Source organism: Taeniopygia guttata, chromosome 1A (assembly GCF_048771995.1).
Source record: "Taeniopygia guttata chromosome 1A, bTaeGut7.mat, whole genome shotgun sequence".
NCBI lineage: Eukaryota > Metazoa > Chordata > Aves > Passeriformes > Estrildidae > Taeniopygia > Taeniopygia guttata.
In genome coordinates this window covers 2777709-2790527 of record NC_133025.1, presented here as the reverse complement: position 1 = coordinate 2790527, position 12819 = coordinate 2777709, and the positions used below count along the sequence as shown (strand labels likewise).

Here is a 12819-nt window from a genome sequence, read left to right as displayed (position 1 = left end):
CTTGGGATATTGCACAGGGTTCAGTGGTCCTATCATACATGGCACACCAGCACTAAGGCTCCCTGCAGCTACTCAGCACAAGAAAGTGAGGCATAATCTATAATTCTGGCTGATTTAAGACCAATAAAAACCCCAGAGGGCAGAAGAACCTTTCCAGCTTTTCCTTCATCCTCCTCCCTCATGATCCCTGGCATCATTGGCTGGATCTCCACTTTCTGTGGAAGGAAAGTAAAGCTCACCAGGGCTGAGGGTACTGGGGGCACCACTGCCCAAATAAACTCAACCCTTGGCAATGGGTTTTCACCTTCCCTTTCCCAGAAGAGTAGGAGTCACCTCCATTCAGGAACAGACCACTAATTCCTTCATTGCTCCTTCTTTACTTCATTCCAGCACTAATTCCGTCATTACTCAAAGCATCCAGTTCCTCTTTTCTTCTGCCATTAAAACCCATTTCTTAATCCTCAACTTTACAGGTTTTTTTTTAAGACTTTCCTTTCAATATCCATCATCTAGCAACCATCTTTGTGCCTTATCCAAGGCATCTTGCCTGAAAAAAGAATGACCACACTGTGAATCTAAGTGGTGACCAAGATTGACTCACTCAGGCCCTTTGGGGAATGAAACTCAGAATGTTATTTACTCAGATATTACGTAAATAAATACATCTTTTGTTCATCTGCTCTGCCGAGCTGCAATGTTCTGTTTTCTCTGTGTTCCCTCTGGCTTTTACCCGCCCACTCTGCTGTAATCAAGTCAAGAGGGTAAGAGTTGAGAGGCAGGGATTGGGTTTTTTATAGAGATATCTAGACCACAGCATCTGGATGCTCTGTAAATTAAAGTAGATTAAAAAAACATCAAAATGAAAACAGACCAAGGAAAGAGAAAGAAATTGAAGGCAAGGAATGAGAAAAAGGAGAGGGAAAACAGGCAAAAGAGAGGCAAAAAACCCTTACCCTTCCACTAACTTTGGAGAAATCAGATTTCACCTGGCTAAAACACAGGAAAAAAGAAAGTTTACAAATAAGAGGCAGCGGGGACTGCCTGGAATTTGTTTCCTGAAGTTGTCTCTCACACCTCTGCACAGTCACACGGGGTCACCACCCTGTACTGCTGCAAACCCAGGGCTCCAGGGCTGCCAAGCTGGTTCCTTTTAAACTCCTGCACAGCTTCCCAGATCCTGGATAATCTGGAGAAGGAAGCAGCAAGGAGCTCTCCATCCCCAGTGCAGGAGGAGAAGGGGTGAGTTACAGTCCACGCCGTGTTTACATTATTATACCACTAATTCTTAGCATCATAAAAATTATATTTAAAATTTACACAAACGGTGCTGGGGAACGTTATTATGTTATAAAGTGGAATCAGGTCAATGCCTTGTAGGCAGGAATCCAAGCTCCATAAATTTCTGGATATACTTCCCCCAAATTTACATCGGCACCAGCAGCAATCAAACCAGCTCCGAAAAAAGCTCACCCGGTCAACGAATTTTTTAATGCACCATATATTTTATCTGCACTTCCTAAGTTTACAGTGTTGTTAGTTTGATTGATGGTGTGCTTATTTATTGGCACAGCAAAAGTAATAATACATGAGGAAAATGCTCCGAACTTTAAAGGCAGCTGATGAGGAGAAAGCAAGAGGATTTATGGGAAGTGTAAACATCTGCAGAGACAACAAAGGAATAATTGAGTCCCTGCATCTCTGTCACTTCTGGTGGCTCCTTTCTAGTTAAGAATCTGCCACACACTCAGGAGCAAATTCCAGTTCTCTTTTGTCAGGCATTTCAAGGGGTTCTGGTGCCTGGCAAAAGGGGGTTGGCCTGGAGGCTGGTGACTGGGCTAGGGAAAAGATTTGGCCCTGTTTTAGCTCTGTGCACTCTGGCAGCTGCACATTTCATTGCACAGAATAGGGCACAGATGCCACAGCTGGAGGGAGACCAGCAGGCCATAAAATGGGCTGGGTTGGAAGGGACATTGAAGATCATCCAGTTCCACCCCCTGCCATGGGCAGGGACACCTTCCACTATCCCAGGTTGCTTCAACCTGTCTTTGGACACTTCCAGGGATGGGACATCCAAAGTTTCTCTGGGAGACCTCTTGCAAAGGCTCCTCACCGATGGACAGGAGATCATCAGCTCATCTGCCCTGGGTCCTTGGCCTCGGTGTTGTGAAGGCTGGGGAGTGATGAGTGATGCTGATCACCAGAGAGTGGCTGCTCAAAAGCAGGATCTAAATGAAGATAACCAACCGTCCCTGCCATGGCTCACTGCCCACTCCTGCTGATTGGGAGCAAAGTGATTCCCCCAAGGCCATGCAGGCAGTGCTGGGAAATGACCCAGGTCTGTTGAGAGCTTGATCCTAACCCAGGACTGTTCTGCCTCTGAAGTCAGTCCACACATCACTGCTGATGAACATTAATGATTTTACCCTACTTTAATTCTTTATTAATAGAGTCTTTCTTAGCCGGTCCATTATTTCACGAGGATCAAGGTCAGGCTGCCATAATTATCCAAGCGCCACATTTATCCTTTTTAAATAGAGACACAACATTAGCTTTCTTTCAGCCCTTTGCTGCTTTGACACACTCTCAGAAGGAGAAGTAATGATCCAGAGAGCAGGAGCCTTCTGGTCACTGGATTAGGGGAGTGGACTAGTGACAAAAATAGTCGATGGTTTTGTCATGAGGTCCATCTGCTCGCTGGAAAGAGGCTACTGGGGACATGTGAGCAACCACAGTCCTGATGCTTCCTGAGCTTGGAAATCATAAATAATATGAATATGTGCATTGAGGAAGGTGGTGTGTGTGCAAGAGACAAGAAAGCCATGTATTTACATGAAAATCTGTCTTTTGTTAAAGGAAAACCCTGGTTTATTAAGAGAGTTCTTCCAAACAACTCACACAGGAAAACTGGATTGTGCAAAGATGTGGAAGGCATGGAGCAGAGCACAGGCAGCTCTTAAAACAGTAATTAATTCTTTCTCTAATTGTGCCTATATAAATCTGCACCCTTCCCAGCCAGCCTTCTGTCCTTCTATAAGGAGTTCTACCAGAAGGCCTCAAGAACATCCATGTATGTTCCTGCCCATGGCAGAGGGGTTGGAATTAGATGATGTTTAAGGTTCCTTCCAACCCAAATCACTCTGATTCTACAATAATGACATTGACCTGTCACTCCTCAACCAAGTTCATTATTAACCAGTGTCAAGAAATGGGTTTGGCACGCATAAGGAACATTATCCAACCAAGAATTCCTCAGAAGTGGGAGGCATTCCCATGACAACCCTTACCTATGAGGATTTCTGGGGTCTAACAAGGGTTGAGCCCAAGCTGTAGAGCTTTCTTCCTAAGAGGCTTGAAAGCCTATTTCTCCTCTAAAGCTGTGAATTTTTTACAGAGTCAGTAAGAACTGGAGAACTCCAGACTCTCTGGGACTTTGAGAGCTCCAGACATTGGCCCAAGGAGGCCCAGAATGGTCAGTGAGTTTGGCAGTGGGTGGAGGAGACAGAGGAACAGATGGGCTGGAGGTTGCACAGAGGTCATGTTGATGCAAACCCACTTCCTTTAGAAACCAGGACGGAAGCACAGGGAATCAGCATAGCTTGGCTTCCACAGTGGGAAGGTCAGGACCACGATATCACAGCTCTTATCATCCCCTCCCTCCCCGAGATCCACAGCAGCATGAGATAACACCCAAGCCAAAGCAAATGGACTCACGCTCAAAGAGCAGGCAGGGGAGGAGGGTGTGGGCTCCTGGAGATGCCCCAATGGAGGCAGGAGACACATTCCAACCTCACCTCTTATCTGCAGCCTCAACATCCTGAGTGTTCCTCCTTGGCCAGCCCCCAGAGCAGTGAATGCAGCTGATGCTACAATGGAGAAAAGCAAATTCTTCCAAGCCAAGACATCACCCTGGGCTGTCTGAATGGGGAATTGTCCTGCCTCCCTCAGACTGCAGGGTGCCACAGGGATCCCAGCCATCCTGATAGATATCCAGAGAGCCAGAAAACCCTGTAGCCACTTGAGGCATTACAATAGCACTGCACTGAGCTAGGCTTTCAAAACAACAGAAGCTCTTGCCAGTGTTTTTTCAAGGATGCTGTGTTGGCGGGGACAGATGAACATTACCCTGCTGCATTCTGAGATCACTCTGTCCTGTGGGATAGATAATCCTGCATGACAAAAATGAGCAGCCCAACTGTTATGAAAAACAGCGGGGACACAATACTGTCAGATGTTTCTTGTATCTCTCATTCCAACCAAGCTCCCTGAGTTGCTCCTCGAAATCACACAAGCAGGTCCTTGATTAGTCACTCACAAGGTGAGGCTGAGCTCTAAGAAAACAAGATGTGCATTAAGGTAGGATGTACTGCTCTCAGAAAACCCTTTCCCATCATTTCTCAGATCCTCTGGTGGTTTGGTTGGAGGTCTTGGTGAGAGGTGGAAGGAAGGGTGGAGCTGTTGTGCATCAGGACAGATTTCCTGAAGATCCACCACCATAATGATCAGAAATAGACTGGATATTAGATAGATTATATATATATATTAAGAAGGAATTATTTATTCTGTGGGTGATGAGGCCCTGGCACAGGTTGCCGAGAGAAGCTGTGGCTGCCCCATCCCTGGCAGTGTCCAAGGCCAGGCTGGATGGGGCTTGGAACAACCTGGGATATGGGAGGTGTCCCTGCCCATGGCAGCGCATTGGAATGAGATGAGCTTTAAGGTCCTTTCCAACCTAAACCAGTCTATGATTCTAAGAATTAATACATCTTTGAAATTCTGCTGAAAGTTACTGCAGAAATGGAACAAGTTACCAGCCTTTTCCCCTGCCAGCTGGCTGACTGCAGGACAGAAAGGCTCAGAGATGGCAAAAGATACCCAAAAATAAAAGAATAAGCCTCTTCATACTTTTCTTCTTCTTCTTCTTCTTCACCTCAGCACAAGTCACCATGACTGGCAAACAGCAAATGATCAAATTTGTTTGTACGTGCTCAAAGGCTTCTCATGAGCAGCCCCCACTGTGAGAGCACAGCTCCAGGAACTAAAGATGCTACAAGCACCTATTTACTGGAAGTGCTTACCCAAATCAGAAGGTGTGAGGGAATCAGGGGCATGGAAAGGTGGACGTGTCCAAGCCAGCCCAGAGTCAGAAATACAACTCTCATCTGCTGAAATCAAATCTGTGGCTGTGACGCTGGCTCTGAGCAGCATTTTCATGCTCTAACAAGACTCCCTGAACAAAGGGGAGCTTTTTGTCCAGCCTCCATTTTCTGTATTTAATTTCCTCTCATCATTATCTGAAGCACCCCCTCTGAAGAGGATGTACCCACTACAGGACACATCTCCTTTTCTGGGAAAGTGCTGTAATGATGGATGGGGGCTGAAATGCCACAGCCTGAAATGCCAAACCACCAGGAGTCCCAAGGCACAGCTGGATCCAAACCATCAGCTGCAGCCTCCTCCTGGATTACCCCTGCCTTCCCTGGACATGATGCAGAGCAGATCAAGCTCCATCATATATCCTTGGAAACCCTTCTAGGAGTGAAATAAATGCTAAATACCAACCCCCTGTGCTGCAGGTGCCACAAAATGGGGTAGCTGCCAGTGCCCTTGATGCCTCAGGTTTTAGCTTTTATATTTTTCAAATTCTGTGCTGCTTTAGTGTGTGGGTCTGAGCTTCACATTATGGGATGGTGAGCTCTCAGCACAGAGCAGGGAGACAAAACAATTCCTGCTCCAGCTGGGCACCAAGGACAAATGATCCAAATCTCAGCCCCAGGAGCACAAACACCGTGGGCTGGAGAGAGAAAAACAAGCAGGGTGGGACTGCCTGGGCTAAAGCTGGAATGGGACAATGAACTCCAAGGTGCCAATGGAGCAGAACTGATCCCAGGGAGAGCCCCCGGGAGCGCTCGTGCATTTTGGGGCCATTTTGGTTCATTTGGGTGCAGCCCTTGGCTGGGCTCTGGTGCTGCCCAAGGTGGATCCATGGAGGAGATCCTTTCCATAAATCCCAAATTTATTCTTTAGCTCTGCCCAGCCTCTGCTCTAGGTCAGATTCTCAAGGCATCACCCCTGCCTTGCCCAGCAAGCTGCCTGCAGTTGCCATAGAAACTCCACCTCACACCTTCCCCTTAATGACAGACAGGTGCCAGGATAAATGAAGGGATAATTGCCAAGCCAGGAAAGGGTTTGGAGCTCTGGGATTGGCCTGGCTGGAGCTGTCATTGCAGCCCCTGAGAAAGGAGAGGTGCATTCATCTGGGCAGGGCTGGGTTTATCCCGTGCTGAGGCTTCCAGCAGTCGCCTCTCTAGATGGGTTAAGTGAAGCTGGAAAGAGGAGAGGGATGAAAGCCGAGCAGTTGCCACAGCAACAGCTGAAGATGCATCACCAGAAGGGTTTTTGATGCAAGGGAGCAAGGAGCTGGCCATGCTCACCTGATGGCCCAGCAGGTCCTCTGTCCCCTCCCCAGTGCAGCCACCCAGGTCACTGGAGTGCATTTTGGGAGCAGGTGGGTGCTGTGACTTCCCTCTGCACCTTGGAAAAAGGACAAAAGCAGGACGTTTGGAGGGCCTGGAAACCTGTCTTGGTTTTGGAGACCTTGGGGCAAAGTCCCCTCTGAGTCTGAGACGGAGCAGCAGGATGGGGAAGGCACTGCTGAGTTCACTACAAAGTCCATGATGAGGAAACATGGACATGAAACAAATAAATTGGGATGGGATAGGAATGGAATGGAATGGAATGGAATGGAATGGAATGGAATGGAATGGAATGGAATAGAATAGAATAGAATAGAATAGAATAGAATAGAATAGAATAGAATAGAATAGAATAGAATAGAATAGTTTTCAGTTCAAAGGGACCTAATAGAGCAGAACAGAATAAAATATTGTATTGTCGGTTCAAAGGGACCTACAACCACCATCCTGCCCAACTTCCTGACCACTTCAGGACTAACAAAAACTTAAAGCCTGTTATTAAGGACGTTATCCAAACGCCTCTTAGACTCCTGTCAGTTCAAGCATCATCACTCTCCACCTTCTTTTCCCCCTCTTCCTTCCAGCCCTTTTCCCAACAAACACCTTCCCAAGAAGGACCAGCAGCCAGGCAGAGCTAAATCAGTGCAGTGGTGACAGAGGCCACCAGGACAGCTCTTGATTTGGCCCAAGGCAGGAGCAAAGCCATGCTCTGCTCCTCGGCAGCTGCTCACCAGCACGCAGCTCACAGGGCTCCCCATCACTCCTAACAAACGAATATTTGAAGCAGTCGTTCCTTTTATGTGGGCTTTGCTGTCATTAGCACGTACAACTCAACATAAAACACCTCGGTGTGAGATCTTTTCTTCTCTTCCCTTTTTAGGCACAGATGAAAATCCTTTTAATGAAAGGCTTGTTTGGGGGAGAAAGAAAAACACATGCACGCACATGTTGGCTGAGCAGGGAAAGATGAAAACCTCCTTCAAGGTAATTAAATTATTATGTATCTGTTAAACGTGGTGAATAACAGATTTGTTATCTAGGCTTGCTTTTGGCTTGTGTCATTTTTCCCCCTCTTTTTTCCCTTACACAAAGCTAAAATCCTTTCAAGGCCTGGAACAAGATAATGTTCATCATAGAGAAAAAGGCACAAATAAAAGATTTATTCCTTTATCCAATCAGCTCAAGCAGGCTATCCCAGCATCCCTTCCTTATACAGAAACATCGACATGAAAACTTCTCCCTGGATCAGAGCAGATCTGAATGGAGACAAGACAGAAGAGGCAATCAGCAATGGGTAATTGATATAAGGAGATAGATGTTGTTTCTATAGCCCCTGTCCACTGGAGACCCTCAAATCCATTGTTTTACACCTCCTGCCTCAGTTTCCCCCAGTTCTTGTTTACTGCCTTGCCCACTTACAGAAGAAGTGGCTGAGCTCTCTTGCTTGGGGACTGTGTCAGGTAAGGGCTGACCTCAGAGTGGGAACCTGCAATGCAATGCTTTGTGCTCAGACTCTGAGCCTGCACTCTGAGTTTAGCTCTGGTCAGCAGCAGATGTCAAAAGCAGAGACAGGATGACAAAGAAAAATCCCCAGAAGTCCACTCCCTTCTATCTCTGAAATTAATTCTCTCCACTTTTGCCATCAGCTGTTTGGGAAAAACAACAACAGCAGCAACAACAATCCACTCCAGTATTAAAATGTCCTTTTTTCCCTTGTGCTTTCCCTTCCTGCCTCAGTAACAACAATATCAGCTCCCCTTTCTAAAGCAAGGAGTCACTCAGTATATTTCAAGTGAGTGGGTCTGGCTTTCAAAAACCTGCTGTAAAGGGAAATTACACACCAAGGTGAAGCATTTCTTCTACAAATCATCTGGGGACATAATGAACCCTCTGTGATTAAGATCAGTGCCATAATCATAAATACTCCTGCTTTATGACTAAGCTGGAGCTCTTCACTGGAGCAAACCTGGGCTTTCCCAAAGCTCCCAGAGAGGCTGATCCAGATCTGCTACAGGCAGAACTGATTCACCTGACAAGTGGCAGGTAAGAAAGTCATATCTCAGAGCTGATGGAGAGGGAACAGGCATTGTCTGTCCTTTCTCCATCTCTGTTTTGCCATTCCCAGCCCGGGGCTGGCTGATCCCAGCCATCCACAAGGCAATTCAAAGGCTGCCCTTGGATGGCAGGTAATAACAGCATTTCTGGACAATGTGGGTCACAGCCAAAGCCTTTCTGCTGTCCCTCTGGATCAGTCTTGCATACATCCTGCACTAACCAGCAACTCACACTACAAGGAAATACAAGCAAAAACTCCAAGATGCTCACAGAGAACATGAATAAGGCCGAGATGAAAGGCTGAGCCTGTGGGATTCCAGAAACTTGAGAGGCAAACTAAGGAAATGATGGAGTCAGGAAGACACAAGGGCACAGCCTTCCTTTGAGAGCACTCCAGACTGGCCCAGGGGTGAGGGGTGCCAGCCCAAATGAGCCCACTAGCAGCCCAGGCCATCTGGACAGTGAGAAGCCTCTTCCCACAGGATGGCAAGAGGTTGTACAGGCAAACAGAGAAAAAAAAATCACCTGAGGGTGAGCATAGCAAGAGAAGGTGAAGGCCACAGTGATGGGGAGGGTGAAAGCTTGGTGTGCCAGCACTGATGGCTCCAGAGGGAAGGAGTTTCTGGCATGGGTCCATGTGACAGAGTAGCACCAATATTTGTTTTGGGAAGATGCCTGAGTTAATCTGCTCAGTAAACTCATGGAGAGACAGCAAATGGGATGGTCCAACCACCCCATGCTTCCCATCAGCAACTCTTCATTATTTACTTAGCAGGTGTGGGAATCCAGAGCTTCCCTCTGGCTGCCCTGGCAGGTCTGGGACCCTGGCAGGGGTCAGGAACCCCCCTGGACAGAGCCCCCAGAGACACTGTCTGTGATCTCTGTCCATGGAAAAGAGTTTTCAATCTTACAGGGTGAATTACCATCTCCGAGTGTTTGCTATAAGTAATAATTAAGTGTGGCACAGCTGCAAAAGTAAAATTTTAGGATTCTAGATGAGGGGTCCAAAGGGGACAAGATGGAGGAAATTGGGTGTGTCTTGTCCTTTTTCTCCTTCTTCATGTCCTCCATGTTTCACTGTGGTGTTGGCATTTTTCTGTTGGTTTAGGCTGGGGACACACTGTCCAACGTAGGTGACAGATATTGGCACGTTATTGTAAATCCAGCACAGGTAGTTTGTGGTATTTAATGTTTGTACCATCCCACTGAGGGCAGAGCCCCACACGCTGCCCTGCAGGACAGAGCTGCGGCAGGGCAGCAGAACATGTTAGAGATAAACAGAATAAACAACCTTGAAACCAGCACAGACCAATTATGGCTTCTTCTTTGGCAGTGGGGCTGAAAGACAGAGACTTTCTACAATCTCACAATCATCAATACCACAGATTCCAACAAGCAGGTACTCATGCCTGGGTGGTGGCAAATCTTTCCCTCTCCTCATCCTCCAGGCCTCCAAATGCTGATAGACGAAAGGACTGAAAGGAGAATGGATATGAGAGGCCAGTGAAAATAGAGCCACTCAAGGTGAAGGTGCACTTTGAGCTCTGCTGAGGACAGGAACAGACCTGGGTCTTGTCAACCAAGTGAGACACGTTGCATCACCAGGAGCAGGTGAAGGTCTGGGCTGGCAATGAGGAGCCAGGCTTGGCTTCTTCAAGGTACTGAGTGGTTTTTATTGTTCAGAGAATCAATTCAAGTGCACAGGACAGAAAATGATAGAATTACAGGTGACAGTGGAAAATAGGCAGTGGAAGTTTTGGTGAGCAGTGAGTCAGTGAGAAGATGGCTTTCAAGAGAAATGTGGCAGATAGATATTCCTTCAAAGTGCCATTTTACAAAAAAAAAAAAAAAAAAAAAAAAATCAAAAAACCCAACCTTTCTGGCCACAGAGTGATTGTAAATCTGTTTGTCAGAGGGTACTTGTGATGCCATCCTTCCCCAGCCCTTGAGAGCCACAAGCACACAGAAGGAATGAGAAGGACCCTGAAGATGAAGGGCATTTCTCATACAGCCAGGCACAAAACGAGCTCTGAAAGTTTTGGGAGTTGCAAGGCCTTTATCCTTGCAGATTTTGTCATTCCAATCCTTCCTCTGTGGAGCAGACAGCAAAACCAACTCCTGAGCTTAGCAGATTATTCTAAATGTTGTATCCCAGGGGAATCAGATCCCATTTGTGCCCTGAGAAGGCACAAAAATTCTGCAGCCCCCATTAGCAATGACCAGGGTAACATCCATGATGCTGTCATTGCCTTGTAGATCAGTGCTCCAAGGTCAGGGCTGTGCCTCTTCCTGCTGCCATGAAAAATCTCACTTTTACAAGATGAGAAAGGGAGCACACAAAGCTTAGCAGGGAATTCTCTCTTAAAGGGGGTAGAAGAGAGGAAAAGCAAACTCTGCTGACAAAGCCCCCCAGAATGGAGCTGTCTCCTGAAGAGGACATCTTTCAGAAACAGAAGAGAGGTGATAAAGCTAAAAACAGGCAGAGTTTGATTAATTCCTGCTTCCTCCCCAGTTCTGCAGAGCAACATCTCAGAGAGGACAAAGCAAAGAGGCTGTGTCATCCCCTGTGCCTTCCCTAAGAAACTGGGATGATTCTCATGATCTCCTTTCTGGTGGATCAGGAGATCCACTGAGGTTTGTAGGAATTTCACTTTGGGCAGGGAGGAGAGGTGGGAGCTGGGAAGGTGAGACCTGTGCTTGGTACATGAGGCACACCAGAGGAGAGCAGGGCTGGTGGTGGTGACACTGCACAGTGGAAAACTGAGACAAAGTGTCCCAGAAAGAAAATTAGGTTCCCACAGTGCCTGGAGTGGACGGGACAGAAATCTGTGGCCAGCAGGACTGGCCAGAGTGTGACAAGGCTTTGGAATAACCCTGGGCTGCCTTTCCTCACCCCTCCACCACCAAGCTGAGGGTATCAAACCCTCCAGCTCCTCAGCACGTTTTCCAGTAACTCTACAGAAAATCCTGAATCCTGGTAGATGGAGAACTCACGAGTATTTATGGCTTTTCCCAGTGCCAGAGCAGGTCAGGATGTCTGATGCAGGACATCTCAACCAGCACAAATGTGACAGCTCAACCAGCATTTACAGAAGGGGTGGGAGGGAATGGCAATGTCACAGCAGTATAAAGACACTACATGTGGGATCAGGAAGGAATTAAGTGGCATCCTATTTGTATTCTCCTTGCCTGCAAGGGCTCCTTGGTTACAAAACCAGCCAGGCACATTTGCAGCTCTGCACTAAGAACCAAGCTCCAGTTCAGCTCAGTCAGTGGCAATCTGGGGGACAGTTGGATGCATCTGCCATTAGGCACCAAATCCACAGAGCCCCAAAGGTGTTCCAAACACAGCTGGAATCTGCTGAACCCATGGCCAAAGCCCTAAATCCTCCCCAGGTCTCAGCAGCCTGGGGTAGGTAACCTCCTTCTCTCCTGGAGGTTTCCCATCCTTCCCAAACCTTTGGTGCCAGGAGTTTGTGATGAGTTTCCAAGGTCACACACTGTTGGATTAAGCATTTTTCTGACCCAGAGATGGGGCAGCTGAGAGGTGTTTTAAAAACCTTTATTCCATTTTCAGCCTCGTGAAGGGTGAGACAATACAGATGTTATAATTCACACCATCACAATCAGAAGCCAATTATTTCTTAATTATAATACATTATAAGTGTTTTTTGGTCTGTCAGCTTTAGCCACACCATGCTGTCAATGCCTTAAAGCCAATCCTCTAAAATTCCCCCTCGTGGGTCCTACTACAGTGCATCTTTCACAGTTCTATTTCTCCAAAGGACCCAGTCTGATTTGAAACTTGTTTCTAGCTCCATTTCTCTCAGCAATGTCTTTCCTACTCCAGCCTTCTGTCAGGCTTTGAGAATTTTTTACAAATTCATTTCCCACATTACACTGCCTGTGGGGCACAGGAGGGAGGGATCAGCAGAGGGGAGAGGAGATCCCCGCAGAGGGAGAGGGGAGGGCGAGCAGAGGAGGGAAAGGGTGGGACTGGAGGTGGAGGAGACTTTATGGACTGACAAGGTGACATCAGCCCTGAGCATCCCAGACTTTCCTTGGGCATTCCCTGTCCCCGTGCCTACCTCAGGCATCTTGACTCGTCCCTCCTGGAAGGAGCAGGAGCTGGGGTCGTGGGTGCACACGTGGCGGTACTTGCACCAGTGGCAGCGGTAGGGGCTCTCCACGCACGACAGGCACCTGCAACAGGCACAGAGAGCAATCACTCGGCCACCTGGGTCCTGGTGAGGCCTTCAGCATCCATAAAATAAAGATTTTATGTTTCCCA

The 12819-nt window shown here is 47.4% G+C and overlaps 1 protein-coding gene across 3 annotated transcripts in view; it reads right to left on the bottom strand.

Moving 5' to 3' along the window:
• The window catches only part of PLXNA4 (plexin A4), a 467181-nt gene that overhangs the window by 96840 nt on the left and 357522 nt on the right, over nucleotides 1-12819 (bottom strand). For all 3 annotated transcript variants that reach the window (XM_072918513.1, XM_030289996.4, XM_041720978.2), the window contains exon 9: nucleotides 12617-12731. In XM_072918513.1, the coding sequence (XP_072774614.1) occupies nucleotides 12617-12731 (115 nt within the window). The remainder of the gene's footprint in view (nucleotides 1-12616; nucleotides 12732-12819) is intronic.